The sequence below is a fragment of the Narcine bancroftii genome, chromosome 12, assembly GCF_036971445.1.
Source record: "Narcine bancroftii isolate sNarBan1 chromosome 12, sNarBan1.hap1, whole genome shotgun sequence".
Taxonomy (NCBI): Eukaryota; Metazoa; Chordata; class Chondrichthyes; order Torpediniformes; family Narcinidae; genus Narcine; species Narcine bancroftii.
The window spans coordinates 65,478,445-65,504,433 of record NC_091480.1 but is presented as its reverse complement, the minus strand read 5'-3'; the positions used below and the strand labels follow the sequence as shown (position 1 = coordinate 65,504,433).

General features: G+C 38.9%; 1 protein-coding gene across 6 annotated transcripts in view; it reads left to right on the top strand.

Moving 5' to 3' along the window:
• eif4ba (eukaryotic translation initiation factor 4Ba) overlaps nt 1-21,580 on the top strand; it is a 37,725-nt gene extending 16,145 nt beyond the window's left edge. For 3 of the 6 annotated variants that reach the window (XM_069906594.1, XM_069906600.1, XM_069906599.1), the window contains 10 exons: nt 1,178-1,312; nt 3,340-3,438; nt 4,910-5,095; nt 11,139-11,382; nt 12,763-12,857; nt 14,997-15,270; nt 15,793-15,824; nt 16,916-17,030; nt 17,679-17,748; nt 18,862-21,580. In XM_069906594.1, the coding sequence (XP_069762695.1) occupies nt 1,178-1,312; nt 3,340-3,438; nt 4,910-5,095; nt 11,139-11,382; nt 12,763-12,857; nt 14,997-15,270; nt 15,793-15,824; nt 16,916-17,030; nt 17,679-17,748; nt 18,862-18,927 (1,316 nt within the window). In that variant the 3' untranslated portion in view covers nt 18,928-21,580. The remainder of the gene's footprint in view (nt 1-1,177; nt 1,313-3,339; nt 3,439-4,909; nt 5,096-11,138; nt 11,383-12,762; nt 12,858-14,996; nt 15,271-15,792; nt 15,825-16,915; nt 17,031-17,678; nt 17,749-18,861) is intronic. The other 3 variants (XM_069906596.1, XM_069906595.1, XM_069906598.1) reach the window with 3 other exon arrangements.
• Nucleotides 21,581-25,989: the final 4,409 nt, after the last annotated feature.

Below are 25,989 nucleotides of genomic sequence, written 5' to 3'. Positions count from 1 at the left end.
GTGCTTTCTCTCCCCATTCATAATACCGTTGTTTAGTCCTATTAATCACACATTCAAATTGATAAGATTGCAAAGTATTATATTCCAATTTCAACCTAGATAATTATATTTTCTGATCTTCTGTAGCGTCTTTCTGGAATTCCTTTTCTAACTCATAAATCTGTTTCTCTAATTCAAGACTCTAATTTAATCGATTCTTTATTATTTTAGAAGTATAACTAATTACTTGTCCTCTCAAATAGGCTTTCATAGCATCCCATAATACAAACTTACTTTGAACAGAATTAGAATTTTCTTTAAAAAAAAATTAATTTGTTTTTTCAAAAAATCAATAAATTCCATAATTTTTAACAACATTGTATTAAACCTCCAACGATAGGCCACTTGGGTTTTCTCAGAAGTTGCATATGTAAAATATAACAAAGAATGATCTGAAATCACCCTACTTTTATATTCCGCTTGTTGTATTTTCCCTTGTAAATGTGCTGATACTAAAAAGAAGTCAATCCTTGAAAACGATTCATGTCTAGATGAATAAAAGGAGAAATCTTTCTCTGTCGGATTAAGAATTCTCCAAATATCGACTGAATTAAGATCTTTCATCAACGATTGAACCTGAACTGCCATCTAGCATTTCTTAACTTTCTTCAGAGATTTATCTAATAAAGGTTCCAAAACACAATTAAAATCACCACCAACTAAAACATTACCATTACCCTGACAGCTTGAAAATAGTCTTATAGTTTAATCTTATCATTAGTAGTTCAAGTTAAAAGGAACGGTTTTTTTTTGCTGACTTTGATTTATTCATGCAACATTATTTTCTGTAACATTTTAAAGTAAATTTACTTTTATTTATCAAAAAAAGCATCTTAAATTTCGGTTGCCGTTTGATTCTATTTATTCCCAGTATTTCTACACAACAGGTCACATTATGTGAGCATTTTGTATTATACAATGTTTCAACTAAAATTGTTTGGAAATAGACTATCAAAATAAGCTTTAAGCAATCTTAATTGAATTAGCTTGGATAATGTACTTTTCCTATGACCTTGCTCAGTGCACTAAAGACTGACCTAGAAATGTTTGTACTTCATGTCTCACTGGATCAATGAATATAAAATGTTGGTAAAGTTTTCTTCTGAGAGTTGATGACAGGCTTGATGTTTCAACTCAGAGAGAGAGTCGGGCAGGGGAGGAGATCGGGACAGAATTCGTGATGCTGAGATGGAGTCTGACTGGAGGGCTCGGCCAGCAACTAATACCAACGACGATTATCCGTCAAGAAGGATGGAAGATTCATTTGGGGATAGTGAGTTTTCAGATAATATACACTTTTGTGCCTTCCCAGCTAATGCAACGGGCTAATGGTCTGCCCTTTCATCTGCACAATTGCAATGGTTCCCTTTCTCACCCCTGCTTGGGGTAGTGGGGGTGATTCCTACCTACTGAGCTCAGACCCACTCTGCACATTCCAATGGAATTTGAAAATCCTGTTCCAAGGTAATGTTGGTCCACACAAAGTACAAATTACAGAGATGGTTCAGAGTAGAAGGCACATCACTGGGAGCATTTAATTGTGAAACCCAGCTGTCAAAGTATTTAATATTTCATGGCAGAAACATTTCTTGCCTTGATTGGTGAGTAATTTTCATGTTTGTACAGCACAGAAGCAGGCCCTTCTGCCCAACTAGAGACCAAGTTATCTACCTGAGCTCATCCAGTTTTCTTGCATTTGGCCCATATCCCTCTTTCCGCTACAAAAGAAAATCAAAATATTGTTAAAGTGGTGCCAGTGTAAAGTTATGATGTGAGAGTTATAGGTGATTTTTTTTCCATCAACTAAACTAAACCTATTTTGTGTGTGAATAATGTTTGACTATACTGTATGTGCAAAACTGTGTGGTGCTTTTCATTACCTTGGGACAACCCAGAGTCTTACCTTCTTTTTGTCTCTGAGGTTTTGAAAACTTGAGCCATTTGTGCACAGTGGGTTCTCCTAAACAGCAATGTAACAATTTTGTCAGTTTTAATGAAGGATAAATCACTCTGCCCTTTTGAGTTAATGCTACAGTCATTCTCATTTGAAAAAAAGCACTGCCAGTAGAGCAGGTTCATCTCCACACTGCACTGGGGTCATCAGGATTTCGGTGCTCATCTGCCAAGAATTTGAACCCACCATCTTCTGATCCAGAGGGAAATTATTTCTAGATGTACAGCATGGTAACAAGCTGTTTCAGCCCACAAGCCCATGTCTCCCAATTACACCCAATTGACCTACGCCCGGTACATTTTTGAGATTTCAGATTTATTGTCAGAGTACATACATAACATTACAGCCCTGAGATTCTTTTCTCTGATGCAAAAAAAATTGTACTCATTATACCCAATTAAACAAATAAAGAAATGCAAACAAACTGTGCAATACAGAGATAGGAAAAAAATCAATAAAGTTCAAAACTAAAAGTACTTAAATGAGTCCCTGATTGAGTTTGTCGTTGAGGAGTCTGATGGCAGGGGGTAACAGCTGTTCTTGAACCTTGGTGGTGTGAGTCTTGTGGCACAGATACCTCTTTCCTGATGGCAGCAGCGAGAACAGAGAGTGTGCTGGGTGGTGTGGGTCTTTAATGTTTGCTGCTGCTCTCCAACGACAGCGTTCCCTGTCGATGTTCTCTAAAGCCCCTTTCAGGTGGAATCGCCTGGAGAATGTGGCTCTGGAGCAGCTGCGGGTGTCTGCGAAGGGACGTTCAGGTGGCAGTGCTAAAGGCGGTGTTCTGCCACCTGAAAAGTCTGAAGCAGGGAGAGAGGCCACAGAGCAAACGCCGGCTCCTGAGTCCGAGCAGGGGCAGCCGACTGACAGCTTGCCTCCCCGCTCCCTGGCGGGGGACTGCAGGGCCGGCCGCTCCAGGCCCACAGTCCTGCTTTGGGGGACTGTCAGATAGCGAGGAGTTGGGTCGCCAGCTAACTGACATCAGCCTGCACCCTGCTAGGCACTTGAAAGCAGCTAGCAGCTTTGCCTGGTGCTGCTTTCAGGTGCAATGGGGGATTCTTCTAGCAGGAGAATATACCTACAGGAGGAGGGTTAGGTAAGTGCTCCTCTTGGCCGGGTTCTCCACTTTCAGGTGGCCACCTGACAGCCACATTAGGGGTAGAATAGGAGGCTTTATATTCGGGTAATGGTGGGGAGGGTTTTGCCTGTGATGTTCTGGGCTGTGTCCACTACCTTTTGCAGTGCTTTACGCGCAGGGGTATTGGTGTCCCCATACCAGATCATGATCCAGCTGGTCAGCACACTTTGTACCACATCTGTAGAAATATTTGTGGCTTCTGCATTTCCAGGAACTAGAGATCGTTATGACACCCGTGACCGGGATGGTCCTCGGCGGGATGGTGATAGATACCGGGATGATGGCTTCAGGGACCGTGGTTATGATAGAGGTGAGCTAACTTGTAGTTAGAGCTACACTGTGAAGAGTGAAACATCTACCTGCCCCTCTATGTGAGCTATGGAGTGTGTAACAATAAATTGGCTTTTGGAAAGAATACCTTAGTTTTCATGTCTCCAAAAAAGAAACTAATGAATTTATTGCTGATGATCCTATTTTAATTGAACCTGCAGGATCATCACCTTTTACAGAGTCACAAAGAAAACTATTTGGGGTATAGAAATAAAATTAGAATGAATGTGCACTTTAAGTTATGACTGTGCTCTTCCACTTGGCACATGATATATACACAATTCACTTTCCCCATAGCCTAACAATGTGCTGTTTAAATGAGAATTTCGATGAAAATCCTAGCTGAAGATATCCATTTATTTCGACATACAGCATGGTAACTGGCCCTTTTGGCCCACTAGCTTGTGCTGCCCAGTTGACCTACAACTCCCAGTACATTTTGAACAGTGGGAGGAAACCGGAGCACCTGGAGGAAACCCACACAGACATGGGGAGAACGTACAAACTCCTTACAGACAGTGCAGGATTCAAACCTTAGTCGCTGGTGCTGTGATAGCGTTGCACTAAGCTATAATAACTGTGCCGCCCCTAGTTTGGTTCATTTGTTAGAAAAGGTGTCACTCCTTTAAAAATTAGATTTTTTTGTTTGATTCCACATTATTTTCTATCAAATGGCTAAAGTGGGGTTATTACAAAATGGAGGCAGTGAACCATACATTCTTCAAGCCTGTTCAGTTGCATTTAGGTTAAACTTGTGGGGTGGTGACTTTGTGGGTGTGAATTCCTAGCTGCAATTTGCCATATGTGGTACTGTTTACTGCTTTAAAAGCAATGCCGCAAATGGATTTAGACTGATCTAAAATGTCTAAGTTAGCAGTGTGTGCATTTACTTAAATAATTTAAAGTGATTCTGTTCAGCTACAGGATATTTTTCATGAATATATTGATGAGGATCTCTCCATTAATTGGATTTGAGCCCTGTTGTTTTCTGAAGCCTTTTGGAGCATTATGTCTTGATTAGGGTCTTGTATTTTGCTTTCCCTTGATGTTGGAAATCTCCATCATGTGACCTATGCTCCAGGAAAGACCCAGAATCAACAAGTGTGTGCTGGTGACAGAAAAGTTTTCATGTATTGTGCCAAACTCGGGTGGGCTGGAATGGATTCTTTGGTTATTCTGTACTTTTAAACTGTGTACAAAGTGTCTGAATTACTACATCCAAACTCTTTTGCAAGCAACATGTTATAATCAGATTTAAATTTTAAAAATTTAGACATACAGCACAGCGACAGGCCATTTCGGCCCTCATGCCCGTGCTGCCCAATTAATCTAAAACCCCCGGTATCTTAAATAATAGAATAAATACATTGTAATAATTATGAAGGCAAGTGATAACTTGTTCAGTAGTGACTGAGATATGTTATAGTGGAGTGATTTGGTTTTTATTTTAGGTAGCCGGCGTGCTTTTGGTAGTGGATTCAGGAGAGATACTTATGACGACAAGCGAAATGATGATTACTGGGGTGGTGGTGAACGTAGCAGCGATCGCTACAATGATGGATTTGACCGCTTTGACAGAAGAGATGACAGGAGAAGTGATTATGGCACAAGAGATGACATAAGGCTGGAAGATAGAGGTAACTTGCTTCTAATACTAATGTGGTATTTTCATTGCATTTCAAGGCCTTCCCATTTAAGATTTAAGCTAACAACAATGGTAAATGTTTTGCCTGACTATGTCAGTTCTATGACTAATGTAATTCTTGTGAACAGGTGGCATTGTACACATTAACTTTTCATTTCTGCTCTTTCTTTTTTGAAAACTTCATTTCATTAAGAAAATCATTAATAGAAAAACAATATACAATCCATTATAAGTAATTATATATATATATATATTTAAAACATAAACACAACAAAAGAAAAAAAATATACCCCTCCCACCCCATCAGCCAGCTCTCTTGAGCAGAGCTAAAAAAAGGAAAAATATATAATACATCAAAGTACATCTAAATGCATATATTCCAAATACCACTTATTAATAAAAAAAGAATAATTATCATGGAAATTGTATGTAATTTTTTCCATAACAATACAAGCTTTCAATTCATTATTCCATCGTGTTATATTAATCACTGTTATCTTTCCATGTACTTGCTACACATTTTCGAGCTACAGACAGTACTAAATTTGAAATTTATCCAGCCCTAATCCTTTTAAAGGAACCATGTAACCCATTAAAAAAAATAGACGGATCTAATGGTAACTTAATGTTATATAATTTTTCCAAAATTAATCTAATCACAAGACCAAACAGCATGTAAAAAAAAATACCAGTACATAAACCACATCTAAAACAAGAATCTGAGTTATTAAAACCATATTTTTTCAATTTTTCTGGAGTTAAATATAACTGATGTTAAAAATTATAATTAACCATTCCATACCGTACGTTCGTCAATTTAGTTACACTATCGTAACGCACATCTGCCCAATAATCTTCAGGAAAAACAAAAGCTAAATAATTTTCCCACTTAAGCTTAGACTTCTCCCATTCCGGTTTATCCATATTGTCTTGTAACACTTGATACATAACAGAAATATATCCCTTTTTTGGTATAGAAGAAGTCAAAGATTCAAATTCCATCAATACAGGAAAAGTCATCTCTCTACCGTACAAGCTGATAATAAACAAAAAAAAAATTTTCAGCAATATCAAAACGTTCCCTCAATTGATTAAAGGAAAGAAACTGTCCTTCAACAAAACAATCCTGCAATGTCTTTATTCCCTTAAAATCCCAACTCTTTAAATACTTATTAAATATTGAAAAAAGGAATAATGGGGTTAGAATTGACAATTTACCTTTTGATCCTAAAATCTTATTTCTTTTAGTCCACACCTTTAATAAATGCTTTAATATCGGCATATTATATTCCCGCAACAAACTTATATTCCATCGATATATAAATTGATGCACCTCAATTTCAGAAATGTTAGCCATCTCAACTTTTGCCCAACTTGGGGGGTTGGTCCAAATCCATTAATCTACTAGTAAATTTCAACTGGGCTGCTTCATAATAATTCTGAAATGAGGTAATTGAAGCCGACCTAATGCATACTTCCAAGTAAGTTTATATAATGCTACCCACAATAATTTACCTTTCCATAAAAATTCTCTCACGGCTTTATTTAAATCCTGAAAAAATCCCTTTAAAAGAGGACACGGTATTGATGGAAATAAATATTGAATTCGAGGAAAGATATTCATCTTAATGCAATTAACTTTAATTGGTCAAGTTAACAGGAGATCTTTCCATTTAATTAAATCTGCTTAAATCTTTTTTAATAAAGGAACATAATTTAACATATAAAGATTGATGATCAGCGTTTACAATTATTAAATGGATAGTTGGGCTGCTGTCGATATGCATTGACCAAAGTAATTAATTGAAGAATATTATCTGATGCGTTTCAATTTTTAATAAAACCTGTTTGGTCAATATGTATCAATTTAGGTAAATACTTAGCAAGTCGATTTGCTAACACTTTTGCTATAATTTTATAGTCTACATTCAGTAGAGAAATAGGTCTATACGAAGACACTTTCAACGGATCTCGATCTTTTTTCTGAATTACAGTAATTAAAGCACTGGAGCAAGATTCCAGTAACTCATGCTATTCAGTTACTTGTTGTAATACATCCTCAAACACAGGATAAATCTTCATAAAAAAACTTTGTAAAATTCCACCGAAAATCCATCGTCCCCCCGGTGATTTTCTATTTGGCATCTCCTGTATAGCTTCCTTAATCTCAAATTCTGTAAACGGAGCTTCCAATTCCACAACATCTTCCTCCTTTAATGCTGGTAACATTAATTTAGATAAATAAGATTCAATAACACCACTATCCTGTTTCCCTTCAGAAGTATATAATTTTTGATAAAATGAATAAAACTGGTCATTAATTTCCTGAGGTTTATAGGTAACTATTGAATTCTTTTTAACAGCATTAATAATCCGTCTTTAACTGCCATGCAAGTACTTTATGTGCTCTCTCACCCAATTTGTAATAGTGCTGCTTAGATCGATTAATTAAATGCTCAAATTGATAAATTTGCAATGTGTTATAACGTAGTTTCAAATTAGCCAAAACCACTTTTTTATCTTCTGTCACATCTTTCTGAAATTCCTTCTCCAATTCAGGAATTTGCTTCTCCAGTTCTCAACTCTCTGCCATATACTGTTTCTTAACTTTAGTCGTATAACTAATAATCTGCCCTCTTAAATAAACTTTTAGCGCATCCCATAACACAAAACGACTATCTACAGTATTATCATTCTCAGTCAAGAATAAAGTGATCTGTTCTTTAGTAAAGGTAACAAACTCTGGTTTTTTCAACAACATTGTGTTAAATCTCCATCTATAAGATGAACCTACCACTTCTGAACTTACACAAGAAACAAATAAAAAAGAATGGTCCGATATAACCTTATTTTTACATTCCGCCTGTAATACTCTTCCTTGTAAATGTGCCGATAGGTTTAAAGAAAATCTATTCTGGAAAATGAATCATGTCGAGACGAATAAAAGGAAAAATCCTTCTCCATAGGATTGACGCTTCTCCAAATATCCACCAAATTTAAGTCTTTCATTAAGGCCCCAATTTGTATCGCCATCTTTGATTTCTTTATACTTCTTGGAGATCTATCTAATAAAGGATCTAAAACACAATTGAAATCTCTCCCAACTAAAATATTTTCATTAGTCTAATTTAACAACAAAAAGGCATCAGAAATAAAATGCTCATCATCAACATTAGGTGCATAAACATTAAGCAAAGTCCAAGATTCAGCAAACATTTTATAATTCACCGTTAAAACCCTCCCAGCATTTCCTTCCATAGATTGTAATTCAAAAGGCAAATTCTTATGAATTACCTCTTGCCTTAGAATTAAATGAAGAAGAAAACACGACCAACCCAATCTCACTTCAATTTGAGATGTTCTTTTTCAGTCAAATGTGTTTCTTGCAAAAAAGCAATATCAATTTTCATTTTCTTAATATAAGCCAAAACTCGTTTTCCCTTGAACATTAAAAGTTTCAAATTTCAGATTAGACATCCCTATGATCACTATAAACTGTAGTATGATCACTCACTACAAATCGCTCCCCTTATATCTTGAAATCACTATCCCTCCCCTAAATATTTTAAAAACAAAATTTTTATTGACCCAAAAAAAACTACCCAAAGGTAGTAATGCCCTAAAAAAAAACTGGGTGTGAACCCCACTAGTGGCAGATGACTATCCAAGATTTCAGTGCCATCCACCACCCCCCCAGCCAGAAATACATTATTCACATCAACATAATCAAATATAATCAATATATTCAACCCATTGACTCCAATCCCAATGATTGTTCTAGGTCTTCAATGTCAATAAGACTTTTGACTTAACACTTCTTTCTTTCCATTCTTCCCATTTCTTCCATTCTTCCCATTCCCATTTGTCTTCCTTTTAGGCGACGGCAGCGAAAATCGACCATTTCCTCGCAACTCTGGTAGTGAATTAGCAAAGATTAATGCATCATGGTCATTTTCAAAAAATTGAGATTGAAAATTACCAGAGAAGACTTTTAACATTGCAGGATAACGAAAAGCAAATTTGTAACCCTTCCGCCACAACACTTCTTTAGCCGAATTGAATTCCCGACGTCGCCTTATAATCTGACTAAGATCTGTGTTAAAAAAATACTCTGTTATTTTGACTCATCATTGGAGATTGACTTTGTCGGGCCTTCTGCACCGCCAACCGTGGTATCATTTCTCTCTCCTGATATTTCAGACAACGAATTAAAACCGCCCTTGGCGGTTGTCCCGGAAGCGGTTTCTTCCGCAACGCTCTATGTGCCCGGATCAACTCTAGGTCTTCCGAGTAAAAAAAACTCCTTGCCCATCATCTCGGGAATCCATTTTTTTAAAAAAATTTATTGGATTGGAGCCTTCAATATCTTCTGGAAGACCCATAATCTTCACATTATTTCTTCGACTTTGATTTTCCAGTGAATCAATTTTTAAAAATAATTCCTTCTTCTGAATTCCCCAATCCACAATAGAATCTTCCACTCTCTCCATTTTTTCCTTATTACGTTCAACCTGATTTTTACATTCAAAAAAAGCTGTTTCAATTTTTAAAAAAGTTTTCTTGTACTGATTTAACACATTTATTAACATCACTCTTAACTTCAGTCATATCTTCAGACAATAGTGACATTTTAGTTGTCACTTCCAAAAATCCTTGAGTCATTTATTTAAACATATTATCCATTTGGTAAACAATCCCTTCCAAAACAGCACACATAGACTCCATTCCAGATTCCAGTGCCTCTTTTTGAGGCCTACCTTCTCTAGTTTTCATTTCCAGTTGCTCCTGCGTGCTGCCCAGTAAAGGTAAGTCTTCTTCCTCCATATGTCGTAGGTCCCTTTCCGGTGCAGCTGCGGGTCTGAACACCCGTCGACGGCACCGCGACCACTTTGGGACGCTGCCGCTCGGGGCCCCCCCACAGAGGCACTGCGCATGCCCGGTAAGGCCAGAGACTGCGCAGGTGTGGCTACCAACGCCACTCTGCGCGTCCCCAACCCACCCGATGGCAGTGCGAGCTCCTATCGCGGGCGCGCAGTTCGGCACCAACCGAGCTCGTCGTCGAGCCGGCGCAATCTTGCAAAGGCAGGATCGGCGCCAGCATCATACTCAGCCCGGCAGGGGTCCTCTGTGCCTTAGGAACTCCCGAAATCGACTCCATGGCTTCAGTTAAGCAGGTAGGCCTCAATTCTTCAGCACTATTAAAAGGAAGTTTCTTCTACAATTGTTTTTGAGTTTTTTTTTACATTAGTAGCCATTGTAACCCACTAATGTTCTAAAAAATAAAAAAATACAATTTTTAATCACTTTTATAAACTTTAAAAACGGGTACTTTAAAAAAAAACTAGCTGAGGAAGGGTGGGATCGCATTTCTGTCCTCTACGCCATCTTGCCACGCCCCCCATTTCTGCTCTCTCTGATGCTAACTAATACAAACTGATGATTTTTAGATCTATGCTGAAGTCATTAATAAACATGCTCTTCTGCCAGGAGTGGTGAGGTGGAGGTCTCAGTATCTTGGGAATTGCCATGACAAAGATTTTACATTTCAAGGTTGTTAAGTATGTGAGATTATCACCTTGCTGAAAATCTCGTGCCTCACTGATTTTGTGTGCATACATTCACCATTTGGTATTATAAAGCAAGGGGCTGCTTTATTCCCAGATATCAAATTCCTATAACTATTTTGATGCGGGGTTGGGAACAAGATATATTGCGTTCCTTCACTCCTGCACTCCACCTGCGCCTTCACAATTTGGAGGGGGCAGGAGGGCTGGTTGAGCTGAGCTGGAGCTCTGAGTAGACTCTATCACTGAGTCCATGAGGTTGGCGAGAGGCTGCTCTTCCTGCACCTGCTCACTTGCCTGTCACAGCCTTTTCTGTGATCCTCTCCCACACACTGTTTCTGTTCACTTTCAGCTTGGCAAGCAAGCAGTTCTCAGGAAGGGAAGGAACCCTTGTGGAACCTGGGGATTTGTACTCTGAATAAATTTGAGATTGTGTGACTTTTTAAACAATTGATGAAATTATACCTGTAGGACCTGTGCAGAGACCTAAATTGAACCTGAAACCTCGCAGCATTCCTAAAGAAGAGGTTGTGCGAGCTCCTCCTGCAATGTCATCTGGAAGATCAGCATCCATTTTTGGTGCTGCCAAGCCAGTAGATACGACAGCTAAAGAACGCGAGGTAGAAGAGAGATTGAAGAAGGAACAGGAAAAATATCAGAGGCAAATCGAGGATCAAGAAAGAGGAATTAAAGGGATTAAGCAATCACGAGAAAGGTAAACTCCATCTCCCACAGCTGCTTGTTTTGAGCCTAAAGAGTTAATGTTTATCTTGGAGAGTTCCCCATAGAAACAAGCCACTTTTGAAGGCAGTGTAGTGAAATCTTAACTGAATCATAGGTTTGCATCTAGTGAAAATTATTAATTGCAGCATTTGTAGGACTAGATCTGTGGAGCACTTTCTTGGAGTCCACCCAATTGTTCACAAGCTCAGGAGATGTTATAGAGGCAACCACCTCCTTGTCAGACATTATACTGACGGCACACCAATTTATTCTAGTCTCTGGTTTTCTTTAAGCGTTCAGCGGGTTTAAAAATATAGTGGCTCCCATCATTGACTTCAATTTGTCAGGTGTGGTGGCATGCACAGTAACCTAATTTTTTTTTTAAATTAGACCTACACCACAGTAACAAACCCTTCCGGCCCACAAGCCCTTGCCGCCCAAATACCCCAATCAACCTACAACCCCTGTACATTTTTTTTTTTGAAGTGTGAGAGGAAACTGGAGCACCTGGAGGAAACTCATGCAGACATGGGGAGTATGTACAAACTCCTTGCAGACAGCGGTGGATTCGAACCAGGTCGCTGGTGCCGTAACAGTGTTGCGCTAACCATGCCGCCCCTTTGTTTTAATGTTTTTTTTCTGTTAGAAGGCACAATTGGCATAGAGCCTTCTGAGTGAAATGTTACTTCCATGTATCTATAGATTCTGCACACTGCTCCTGAGTAACTTATTGAATTTGTGCACAAGTTTCTAAATTTCGTGGAGTGACAGAAAAATATATAAATTTCTCGTTTAGAAGGATGGCATCTTGAGGCATGTGTAGCAATTCAGTTCTTCATTCATAAACTACTATTTGGATTCTGATGCTTTTTAACATTTATGTATTGAGAACTTTTACCTTGGTTCTCCTCTTATTGTTTAAAATACTTTTGAGTTTCCATCAATTTATGCAAGACCAAAGATTGGCCCTTGGGTTTTCTTACTTGAAAACTCTTCAATAAATTTAATTTCTGAGGATCATTGGAAAGGATTTGCTGAACAATGGAGTGGCCTAACAATAAGTAAATAATCAAATATTTTGTGTTCTTTCTCCAAGAATTCAGTAATAAGGACAATAGATTAAATTTCACCTTGATTGTAATGGTGATTGGACAGAATGGATGCAGGATATTGACCAAATTCTGATGTCACAAGCTACGTCCATGCAAATATCCAAAATGACTGACTTGTATTGGTAACTTTGTCATATTACGACCACAGAATCATCCAGACCATTGAATTTTCTGACCTGAATAATAACCAATTTTGATTTTTTTTTTTAATTGGCATGCAAACCATTTTAATGCCTTGATTATCTCTTGCTTTAATGCAGACATCCAAGCTGGCGCAATGAGGATCAGGTAGAACGTTCAAGGACTGCCAGTGACTCTGCACAGCCAACTGAAACCAGTGCCTCTGCAGGTCGAGGTAACATTTTAAAATGGGTGTTTAGATTTTGTGGATGAACGTTGTGTGAATCGTTCTGAGTTTTTAAAGCTCTAAAATCAGTAGATATAAAGTGTTAGCCTAGCGCTTTTTGTGTTTTTTTTAATATACTGTATCTGTAAATGGTTTGAATATTGGAGAAAAATTTCAGAATTTGCTGATTTAAAACTTGAAGGTGTATGGTAGCAGTGATAACAATCATCTGTAACAGATCTTGAACTCGCAGAATGGACAAACAATTGACATTTTAGACATAATGGCACAGATCCAAAAGGTATGCAGGATCAGAGAGATGATTAGGGGGTGTTATTTGCAAGTTGTATGAGAGTCGCTAGCAAAACAAACAAGATCCTGGGCTTGGAGAGGTATAGAATGCAAAAGTAATCCTTATGAAATTATGATTAAGCCGCATTTGGATAATTCAGTTCAATTCTGATCACTACACTTCTGAAAGGCTATGAGGGTCCCAAAGAGGAGATTTGCTCATTTTCATTCTTCGGTGGGAATAAACAGTCTTTTGAAGAGGAGCAGGTAAACTGTCCTCACTTAAGGCCCTGAAGGTGATTATCTGGTCATTAAAATGTCCTTCCCAGGAACCTTTCTTCACCCTTCCATTAGTGCATGAAATCTAGGCTATTTTTCAACTAATTCCCAATTGGATCCACTGCAAAATATTGCATAATTGCTCTTAAAGCTGTTTGCAACATTGTTCGTACCCAGAATCGAGTATTAAAATTGTGCCTGCACAGTTTATGGCCAGACCTGAAACAAATTTTCCAACAAATGCTACCCATTGATCTTGGAAGGGTGTTGGTTCTTAAAGGCACACTCCGCATGGCAGCCATGAAGGAATTGAAAGTTACAGCAGAGAGCGCACAAATTTACTCAGAGACATGGACGTTCTTGTAAGTGTGATACAAAGCAGAAGGGAACTCAAGGGACCCTGAAGTCAGAAGATACTGTATTTGCTGCAAATGCCCATTGTGTGAGAATCTCCACTCATTTAAGTGGTTCATGACGGTCTTTGGAATTCTATCCAGTTCAGCAACTTCAGATGATTTGCTTTGTATCAGAACCAACCCATTCTGTTGGATATATATCTCTAATACTGTTGTTCCTCTCCTTGGATGGTGCCTCACACGTTGGCCACTTTCAAAGTCCTCCCTTTGGTTTCAATTCTACAGCCCTGACCTGCGTTCACAGCTTTTGCATGTCTCTGTCTCACTCACAAATAAGCTTTCCCCTTTTAAGTTCTCCCGAATGGTCTTCAACCTGAAATGTTAACTTTTCCTCTTTCCACAGATGCTACCTGAACTGCTGAGTGTTTCCAGCAACTGCAGTATTTTTTCTTTTGCATTAAAGTGCTGGTTTTCATAAGGTTAATTTCATGAAAACTTGTTAAATTGTTTGTATTTGAGTAGATGGTCATGAGCCTTAAACCACTGAAAAATAATCTGGCGCATTATTAAATAATTGTGCAGGATAGTTTGCTTTATTTTAAAACTAAAGTAGGCATCTGAAGATGAAACTAATCCTCTGCTGTTTCTTCGTACATGCTTCCTAATTGTTTTGGGACTTTAAAAATAAAAAGCTACATGGGTAAAGCTTTGGCTGTTGTGAAACTCATTTTCAGGAGCACTGAATCCAGCTACATTTCAAAATTGCCATGTTTTGGATATAGGTGTAAATAAGATAGTTGGTACTATACATAGATGGTAGAAGATTCTTTCACTGGGTCACTGCAGCTCAGATTTAATTATCCATAATGTTGGACAGAAGGGATAGAACTACATCTCTACTGATGAGCAGATTAGAAATGTAGAATTGGAGATAGCTTTGTTTCCTCTTGGAATGGCTAAAGGTTTTATTTCATTTCCTGGTCATGCCATATTTTGCAAGGCACAATCTGATTTGTTGCCGCAATCATGCTTTTTGACAGATAGCCAGCACTTCACAATGTTAATTAACAGTGATGGGAACAATTGTAGCTTGTGGCATAATGTGCAATTCCAGTAAATACGGAGAGAAAAAAATGAAACGCCTAACATTTGTAAAGTTGGAACATGTTAGAATTAAAATATTTGTAATTTTCTTGATCTTGGCTATTTTTCCTTCCCAAAGCAACTAATTTTCCATCTTCTGAAGCTACAGTCAGGAGAGAGAGTGAAAAGTCGGTGGACAATGAAGTGTTCAGCAAAGAGGAGGAGCCACAGTCACCTGTGTCCAAATCTGTGAAACCAGACCAGCTCCGGCTTAAGGTTGTACCTGCCCCTCCACCTAAAGAAAATGCGTGGACGAAGCGAACCGCTGGAGGTTCCAGCAGTAACCAAAACACTGAGACGGAGGCCACATTGCCTCTTTCACCGAATAGTGCATCAGCGAATAAATCACTCAGGTATAGGTTGCAATTTCTGGAACAAACCTAACTCTTGGAAGGAAATTGTGATGTTCTTATTTGTCCAGTGGCGCACCCATTAAAGAGGCCAGTGTGCTTGCACATGAATAGCTGCTTGGAGAGATAGCATTGTCTACCTCTAAATTTGTGGCCTCAGAAGAGTGAAACTGGAATTTTTTTTTGTTTTAGCCTTAAAAATTAAGATTCAGCATCGTGATATTTGGCATCATAAAAGTTTCCTGAATAACTGGTATCACCTGTACCACTTTTAAAAAGAGCATTCTTTTGGAGTTGCCATCTATTTTGGATATGTCTTGAAAGTTTCAAGGAGGGAGGTTGATAGAGAAATGTTGCTCAAAAGCACTGGCATGTTCAAATAAATGTGGCATCAGAGAAGGGAGTAACATTCATTTTTGTAAAATCCATTATAATTTGAGCTTTCACTGGTTAAAAAAATTTGTTGATTGTTTTTAAAAACAAATGAGTGAATTTACAACATAGTGTTATCTGCCTTCTATACAGGTCACCAAGTGGCAAAGCTGTTCCACCAACAGGTATGGAAATGAAGGCACCATTTACAGATACACCAAGGAATTGTACAATAATATAAAGCTTAAACCCATGGGGTATTTTGTCTTTTAATCATTATGCTTACTGATGAAAGTACTGATAGATTCTTCCCAAAATAGAGAGTGGCTTATTTGTATCATTATTTTGTTTCCTCCTCCTTCTTTGCTGAGCATTTTCACACTTTGGAGATTGGTTATTCACATTGTGAAATTTGGCAGATCTATGATAAAGAACCACAAACTGCAGCATGAATTGGCTTCTGCCAGAAAAAAAATTCCACATTTATTCTGCATGATTTCCCAGTGAACTGCAAAATGAGATTTAAAGTGTGACTGATGGTGATTCCTTGATGTGCCCTTGTTTAAAAGTTGCTCAACTTTTCAAGTTTCCAAGAACTGAATAATATGGTGCCTCCATATGGACTTGTTTTGAATTTTTGTTAATCCCCCAAATACTGAATAGATCATTTCTGACTAATTAAAATTATTGACTGTTGTGAAACCTGTATTTTCAGCATGTCTCGCCTACAGTAGGGTAAAGAACTCTGAGGAAATGTAAAATTTAAGTAGTTCTTTTGAAACCAACCATGTGCTTTATTTGTTTGCAGACAGGCACTGCGCAATCTATCCTGGTGTGCTCATAAGACCTGATATATAGCTGTACTGAGACAACAAAAAAGTTGTGAAGCCATTTTGCTGTAATTTGAGGAGTTAACAGTGACTTTTTCAGTGCAGTTAGGAAATGTATTTTGTAAAAGCTGTGGACATTAGTTTTCCTACCAATGTAAGGATGTTGGAAGAGCATTGAGCTATTCTAATAGGTTGAACTGCAGTCAAAAACGTGCATTGCACTTGCACTGGAAAATGAAGTGAGCAAATGAGTAAGTGATTCTATATGAGAAACCACTTGTGAATGTTGCCCAGTTCCACTCTGGGCAAATGGATATGCTCTTCAAAATGTTTTTGGGCACTGGTTGAATGTTTTGGGGTAATTATTACATCTTCAAATTCTAAATGACTAATCTGACTGAAAATGAACTGAGCTTTTTAATAGGCATTTTTAAAAATAATTTTAGATGAATATGAAATAAAAGACAAAACTTCACCAAAAGAACGCGGTGGAGCCAACAATGCTGTGAGTCGAGGACAGAATGATGGCATAAACAAGGAGCGAAGGAAGGAACCAGACAGGTCTGTAATTTACAGCTGATATGCTTCCAGTGTTCGATCCTGCAGTTGTGTATGTTCTCACCCGTTCCCACCAGTCTATTTGCACCACAGGAGTAAGTCACAAAAGTCTCCAGACACCGTGACTGAAGTAAAATCTCCATCAGACATCACCGTCTCCGGTTTCTGCTAACTTACTCTCCACCCCAACTCTCCATTCCCTTTCTTTTTGTCTTTCTTCCAGCTCTCCACCTGCTTCCCTTTCCGTGCATAGATCCATCCACCACCACCATTTTGTTCAGGCAACTGCCAACATTTTGCTCATTAAAAAATCTTTGCTACATAAAGTACTGTTTTACCTGCTGAGTTTTTCCAGAATTGTGTTTTTTATTTGCACCACAGTTCTTGAAAGTAAATGCATGAAGGGATTGTATTGTGAAATTTGATGCTGATATTATCAGGACGACTTGAAATACAGCTTTGCTTTAGTCTGTGATTATGACATCAGCGGGAATGGTGGTAGTCCTCACACACTCCCTAGTAGCAGGTTAGAGAACATTGCCAAATCGTCATGGTGCATGAGCAGATCCATTAACACCCCTAACATAAAATCAAGCACGTCATGATCCTGCATTAGAAAAACAATACATAATATTTGCTTTCCTTCCACAGGAAAGACAAAAAGGGCCGTGATTCAAAACCTATAGCTGAGCCAAAGAAATACGAAGAATTGCCCACACCTGTAAGTTGTAGAAGAGGTCTTTTCATCACAAAAGCATCGTCTGTAGTGTAGAAACAAATTCTTGAAAACAACATAACAGTTGAGAATTATGTTTTAACCAAAAGATTAAGTATGTTTCATGCTAGATCTTCAAATAGCTTGATAAATTGGGATTCAAAGTCCTAAAGCTAAGTAGATATGGGTGATGAAATGGTTACTCGATTTTCAGCTTCAAACTTGAAGGTGTCTAGATCAGCCATTCTCAACCATTTTTTGGCTATGGCTCCCTAAGTTTATGGGTCCCCTTCCCTGTGAAGCAGTCAAGTTTAGTTGGTATCTTCTGTACTTCTCTCCTACCGACTACATTAAAAATATTCGTTGTGTGAGGTGAAAGGAAGACCAGGCTTTTACTAAAATGTGCTGTGGCCCCAAGTAGGGGTGGTGGTGGTGGTGGCCATAGTGCCCCCATTGAGAATGGCTGCTCTAGGTTATGGTGAAGCAATGTGCAAGCATCCAGGTCGTAGCTCATGACTTGGTAAATAAAATGACATGGAAGTATTCAATGTCCTGGGGATCACTATTGACCAAAAACTCGACTAACACAACCACATACATAACTAACAACAGGAGCAGGTCAGAGACAGGGTATTTCATGACTGGTAACTCATCTGCTGATAATCTTTTGTCATCTGTTCTAAATCCTGGAAGTCTTTCCCCAGCACCACTGTCGGAGCATCTTGAGAGGAACTGCAGTAACTCAAGAAGATGGCTCCCAACCACCTTCTCGAGAGCAGTTGGAGATGGGCAATAAATACTGGCTTTCAATTATGCCTAGATTCCCCCCAAAATGTCTTTCAAAGGCAATATGGTGAACCCAAAGCATAGGTGTACATGCATATTTTTGTACATGTACCTGAGGTGCACAGAAACTGGTTTGGGTGTGATCTTTCCCTTGTAATAGAATGTTGGCAATATTATGTTTGGTTCTCTCAGTGCCCCAGAATGTTACAGCTTCCTGTCTGATCATCCCAAGCATGAGTACCTACAGGACAGTTGGGGAAACCATTTTAAGTTTTAAATTGTGCATTGTAGCTTTATAATTGATCCAGCGCTGTCTATTTTGTCTTTCTGCAGAAATTCAGTTCTGCTAGCAAATATGCTGCTTTGATGATTGATGAAGAAGGAGACAGTACCGACTAAAGTTCTGTTTGAGGAAAACTCTTCCACTTCCCCTTCTCAGAGAACTGAAAGAATGAACTTCAATTAAGATGTGATTGTCAACAACCCATATGGCTTACATCTCCCGGAACTTTTTCTTGCATGCTGCTGCAGCCATTGAATATGAAACCTATGGAGATTTCATCTACCACTTAAAATGTGTCAGCCTCAGACTTTTGAGAAAATATTGTGTGCAGTAGTTAGAATGGTATTTTACATTTGGATGTCCCTCCTTTATTTTAGAAAAAAAACATTGTAACGAGGTAAGATTTGATTAAAAGTGAATAATGGAAACAGTGGTCCATGAAATGAGAAATTGTAATCCGTGCACTTTTTAAAATAAAATGGGCTAGTGCGATTGATGCAAATAGTTGTCACAATTTTGGTGCCCCTTCCAAAATATCAGATCGAGTTTTATAATAAAAAGTTTAAAAAAAAACATGATTTGAGTCACAGTCAGGCAAGTAATTTTTTTTTTCTTTTTCTGTCCCAACATAACCAAACTGGTCAACCGGCTACTGGGCCGAATCTTGAAATTTTACACTATTATTATTGGCTTCCAACAATATTTATCAGTAAATGAATGTGTATTGGAGTTGGTGGCCAATATTTGTGGTTTGAGAATATGACTTGATAATTAAAAGCAAGGACACCGGGTAAGCATTTCTGCACAGCATGTCACACCTGTTGCCACAAGAAGATTGCTCATCCCCTTACACTAAGATCCGAGCATGCCATCCTTATTTAACGTAGCTTAATGTTAACACATTTTTTGTGAGCACATCTTTCATTTGATCTATTTTCTAGCTTTTTGAAATCCTTTCTGGTAAAGTTTGGACAATGTTCACTTCAGGCTTATTCAGTTGTGAAATTGTTTTGATTATGCATAAACAACTCCGTACAAGTTGAGATTTCAAAACTATTTTGAGAGTTTTGTGCTGATCGGAGTTTTTGAATTCTATTCAGGAAAGTAAATAAGACATGCTTCATATCAGATATTTGATCATACTGGAGCAGTTTTTTTGTTTCTACTGCATTCGTAAACAGATTTTTTAGTACATATGATTATCCAGTATTTGTAAAAATGCATCTGACTCCTAGATATAACTGCCATAAAGAGCTGTTCTGGCATTCAAATGCCTGACACCAGAAAATCTATTTGCTAATTACAATTAGTTGCTAAAATCTCAACATTGTTAATAGATGAGTACTTCTGATGATTAATTCCAGTTTCTAGTCAAATAATTTAGAGTAATTTCAATTTTCTTTTAGAAATTACCCTTTAGAACTTGTGAAAAGTCAAGTGAGTTGTCAAAAGCTGCAGCAATTGCACGTGCTGTACCAAGGTGAACATTGTTAGGATAGTTGAACACTGCCTAAACTGCTGTGCTTGAGCATCACACTTCTCACAAAGCACTAATCCTTCAATTTAATTCCAGTAGTGTTGATCTTTTAGATTACACAAGTTTTTAAGTTTACTAGTGGTTATCTCAGTTGTTCCTGGCAGTTTAATAACTTTTTTTGGTCAACTCAGCTCATTCTGGTTTGCAATTGGTCATGATTTGTGATGGTTGTAGGCTTGTTTGCATTGGACATTATAATCAAGTGGAACTGAAAGTTTTACAGATCATTGCTGCAGTATCATTTTAAAAGTTGCTTTCTATTTTTAATTGATTAGGTTTGGGACTGTGTGGGGAAATGTTTGCTTGAACAACTAATTTTATTCTAAGGTGTGACCTGCATTTTAACAATTAATAGTATCTGAAAATAATGGACAATATTAGATCCTAAATTCAATTCTTTTCTGTCACCTTGAGTCTGGATGGAGTTGGGAACATTATTGATTCTGTTGCTTTTCACTTTTACCAAATTTGCATGATCCTATTTGGGGTTTGTTTAGAGACGTAACAAAAAGATTGTGTTCATGTTTAAATGTGCATCACTTGAACAGACCCAATAATCAAGACCCTTCGACGAAAAGCAAGTGCAAAGCGTGACTTCGATTAAAAAGATTGCAGAATTTTTTTTTTAAATCTGCATTTTCCAAGGTGTCTGTTCCAAATCAAATTGATCTCCAATGTACAGTGCTGATTTCCCTTGTCACTAGCAGTTCAATCAAATCCCCATAATCTTAACCTTTGATTCGCTCTCATTAGTAGCAGACTGTTCCTCTTTCCCAGGTTGAGAGATTTTATGCTGCAGTGGTTTGTACTGATGATAAAGCAATTTTGTTGGATCGAAATTGCTGAGTTCATAGTATCAGCTGAAGAATTTTGATGGGCAAAAATTGGACATTTGTGTATAGTTTATTAAGATTGGCTGAAAAAAATCAGTTGGAATTCTGGACTTTAAGTTAAATAGTACAACAGTCTGTTGTAAAAGAAATGGTTGATTCTTGGAAGTTAGCTCTCTCTTAATTCCTCTTCCCACTCCACTGCCACTACTACCACTACCCCATTATAGAAAAAATTAATGAATTAGTTTACACACTGAGAGGACTTATGTAAAATTTGTATAATACCTTCTATTAAAAAAGATTTGTACTCTATAGTCTGCTTTCCAGGAGATGTCTTTTATTATCATGTATAATGCCCCATCACTTCCTTCAAATAAACTAATCTTTGGAATACCTTCATTATTGCTACTGCTCAATCTCTCTCGTGTCCTTGCTTTTACCTTGTATGATTTAGTGACTCAGCAAGTTCCCCTCTGAAAGCGATGGTGTTGAAAACGGATTTGTCTGATGTTTTTCACAAGGTACAAGAGTTTGTACAAGAGTTCCCTCCAGCTTCCTTAAATTGCCACCAACTTGTAGAAATGCCCATGCTTCATCGGACATGAAACTTAACTATGTTGAAGGGGATGGAGGGTGACATGATCCTGTTCAATGAGTAGTTGGGATTTGGAATTCTCTGCCTGAGACCAGTCTGGCAATATCACCAACACGCTTTGCCCTGCATTGTATTCCATGGATCTTGTATTTTCTTTTTTAATTTTGAGCTGTAGCATGATAACAGGTGCTTCTAGCCATGAGCCTACACCATTGTGACCAATTAACAGATGAAACCTGTGCATCTTTGGTATATGGGAAGAAACAGGAGCTGTTATACCATCTTTTTTTTTCCAGGAGTCTTGAGTGCATTTCATTTTCTCACCATTCCATCCTTGATTAACAAGACCATGGTCTTGGAAACTTTAATGATCCCCTCTTTATTGGTATCTATCTGAAATGTGACATTTTGCATATCAAGAAAAACATGTGGCATCTCTGCAAGGCCTTCAGCATCTGCCTGCATCTAATTTGATCAGCATAACTAACCAAAATACTTTGAGGTTGACCTTCTGATACCATGTTCAGAAAGCAATTCAGATCCTTTGCAAGCCTGAAGTATAGAAACTCATGCCACAGTACCTCAGCCCCTTCAGTAAATGCTGGCACTAGCTTTGAAGGTTGGTCAAGGAAATCCCTTGATGTCCATCACTTCAACTTTTTTAAATGCTCCAAGGTAGCTAGTGTGTTCAGAGAACTTATTCAAATGGAGTCTGGCTAAAAAAAAATTAATAGATGGATCCTTGAAAGTAGTTCAAGTGTACGTGTTCAAAGCTTTCTCATCAGAAGACCAGTCAGTACAAATTGGAAACAACATCTCCTCACTGACTATCAGCACAGGTGTCCCTCAAGGATGCGCGCTTAGCCCATGCTCTACTCACTGCTCTCATGACTGTGTGGCCAGGCACAATTTCAATGCTATCTACAAATTTGCTGTCAACACCATGGTTGTAATGGCAAAGAGGAAGTGTACAGAAGGGAGAGAGATCAGCTCGTTGACTGGTGTCATAACAACAACCTTGCCCTCAACATTAGCAAAACCATGGAGGTAATTGTAGACTTCAGGAGGAATTCAGGAAACCACGACCCAGTCCTCATCGAGGGGTCAGTAGTGGACAGTGTTGAGAACCTGAAATTACCGAGTGTCAATGTTTCCGAGGATCTGTCCTGGAGCCTCCACATTGATGCAATCACGAAGAAGGCTCGTCAGCGACTACTTTGTGAAGTGTTGGAGGAGATTTGGTATGTCACCAAAGACTTTCAGAAATCTCCACAGATGGACCATGGAGTGCATTCTGGCTGGTTGCATCACTGGTACGGAGGTGCAAATGCTCAGGCCGAGGAAAAAAAACTCCACAGGGTTGTTCACTCGGCCTGCGACATCACAGGCACCAAACTTCACTCCATCGAGGACATCTGTAAGAGGCAGCATCTTAAGAAAGCAGAGACTGTTCTAATGGGCCACTTAAAATTGGGCACTGGGCCACAGTTGGCTTGGGGGCCATAGTTTGGCCACCCCTGGTGTAGACTTATTTTGCTATGGGACAAATGGGTCAGAAAAGGACTTGAATGGGAAGTAGGATTGTTTATTGTGTTAATCAGATCCAATCTGCCTGAGCAGTAGCCATCAGAGAAGTGAACGATATCTAATCAAGACCTACAGCTAATTTATTTTGACTGATGTCCCCAATAAATTATGAAAGATTCAGGAAGCTTTTATTGCCATCTACTAAACACAGAAAATGCAGTATTACACACAATTTCATTTAGTCTACCATCGGGCAGACAACGATTTGTCATCAGCAGAAATTGCCCAGCACCCCTTGGTGTCAGAAAAAGAGAAGCAAAAGAGAGTCCCAGCCAGAGTCATTGCGTGTCCGTGGATTCGCCTCCAGCGCTCCTGCAGCCGCACAGACTTCAGTCCAAATCTGAATTCCAGATCCAAACCTCGGACACGATCATGAAGTCTGTAGCATCCTTGGCACCCTCTCGCATCTCAGTTCCAATACCTGGTCTCGAGCCAGTCTGCGGCAATCCACAGCCTGGTACAAGTCCATTGACTGCAGTTGCCAGAATGAAGGGTATAAATACCTGCAAGAAGGTTTTTTTTCTTCTGATATGTTCTGGTTGTAGGTCATTGGGACCAGACGGAATAATCGTTTGGTGCAGACTAGAAGGCCCCTGTTCTAAGGGACAATTTACAGGGGCCAATTAAGTAACCTGCGTGTCTTTTTGGATGTGGGAGGAAATTGAAGCACCTGGAGGGAAAATCCACGCAGTCACAGTGAGAATAAGCAAACTCCACACAGACAGTGGCTGAGGTCAGGATCAAACCCAAACCGCTCAAGTTTTGAGGCAGTGGCACCGCCTGCTGTGACTCCGTGCTGCCTATGTAAAGGCGATGCTGCCCAAAGCGACACCTGTAAACGACAAGGGGAATCTTCAGAGACAATAGCGTGCAGTGGTTAAGAAGAAAAATCATCTCCAGAGGGAAGAACCACATGGCCTTGGGAGGAACGATTGGAGTATGACCTCACTTGAGAGGATTAGCTTGGTCAGCTGGGGTTGAAAATGCATTTGTTGGATAGGTACAAAGTTCATAGACAAGGAATTAAGGTGACATATTAAGAGTTCTCCCTCAACTGCAAGCTGGTGGCACCATCTTCTGGTAAATCCTGGCAGATTTCCATGGATTTAAAACTCCCACTTTCCATACAAAATACATAGGTTGGAATTTCACAGTTCAGCAAAAGGCCATTTAACCCATTGCAATGGTGCTAGCTTGTATTAATGGAATAAAAATAAGTTGGATCGATTGGAGGGCCTAATTCTGGGGTCTGCTCAGTGTAATTCAGGCCTTCTGCAACAGATGGAAAATGCAGGACTGCAACTTCATTCCATATCTTTGTTAATATGAGAGTCAACCATTATCTACAATCTTAATTGTCTATGTGGCTAAATGCTGGCCTTTGCCAGTGATGTCTAGATCCACTACTCTCCTGAATGATAACTCACCTTGCATCCTACATTAACGAGGTCAATCAAACCTCTGCTGTCTGTACCCCAGCTCACACCAAGGTCCATTTACCCATCTTTCCAGCACTTCAATTACCTACATTGCCCCCAAGTTCTGCAATGGCTTTATTTTAAAATTTTTGTTTCAATCCCTCGAGAGCTGTACTTTTACCTCTCTCTGAGACTGAAAGTCTAAGCCACAGATCCACAGTTCTGGCCTCCTTACTTGAGGAAGGTTGTACTGGCTTTGGAGGCTGTGCAGAGGAGCTTTAACAGGATGATTCCAGAGATGAGAGGGTTAGTCTATGAGGAGTGATTGAGTCATCTGGGACTGGAGACGCTGGAATTTAGAAGAATGAGAGGGATTTTATAAAAACATAAAATTATGAAAAGTATAGATAAGATAGAGGTTGGTAAGTTGTTTCCATTGGTGGGAGAGACCAGAATTAGGCGATATAACCTCAAGATTCAGGGCAGTATTATTTAGGATGGAGATGAGGAGGAACTGCTTTTCCCAGAGGGTGGGGAATCTGTCGAATTCACTGCCCATTGAAGCAGTGGAGGCGAACTCAGTAAGTATATTTAAGACAAGGATGGATAGATTTCTACATCGTAGGAGAATGAAGGGATATGGGGAAAAGGCAGGTCGGTGGAGATGAGCCTCTCATCAGATCAGCCATCATCTCATTGAATAGTGGAGCAGGCTCGCTGGGCCGGATGGCCGACTCCTACACTTATGTTCACCTGAGACTTCTGCAACCACCTCAGCTGCTTTAATGATCCTCTGTATAGTCGTCCAGTCTGATCGTGCTGCATCTGGTCAGGATTTGTCAAAATTATGTTTTAAATTGGAGTTCAAAAGCAGAGAGATCGTGTTGAACCCGTATAAAACAGAGGTTCGGACTCAACTGTGTTTATTTCTAGTCACCAACCTTTTGAAAAAGGGTGCAGGGGGAAAAAATATTATTATGGTTCAAGGGATGAGGGATTTCAAGCTTGCATGAGAAAAGCTAAGGTTCTTATTGGAACAGAAGGCTGAAAGATTTCATTGATTCAGATAAAGTAATTAAAAATAATTAGACCATCAGCAGACGGTTCACGATCTTGGAGGCAAATTTAAAATTTGGGATGAAAGGATGCAAGGGAAATTTTTTTATTCAGGGGATAGCTGTAGTCTGGAGTTTTCTGGTGCCTTCAAA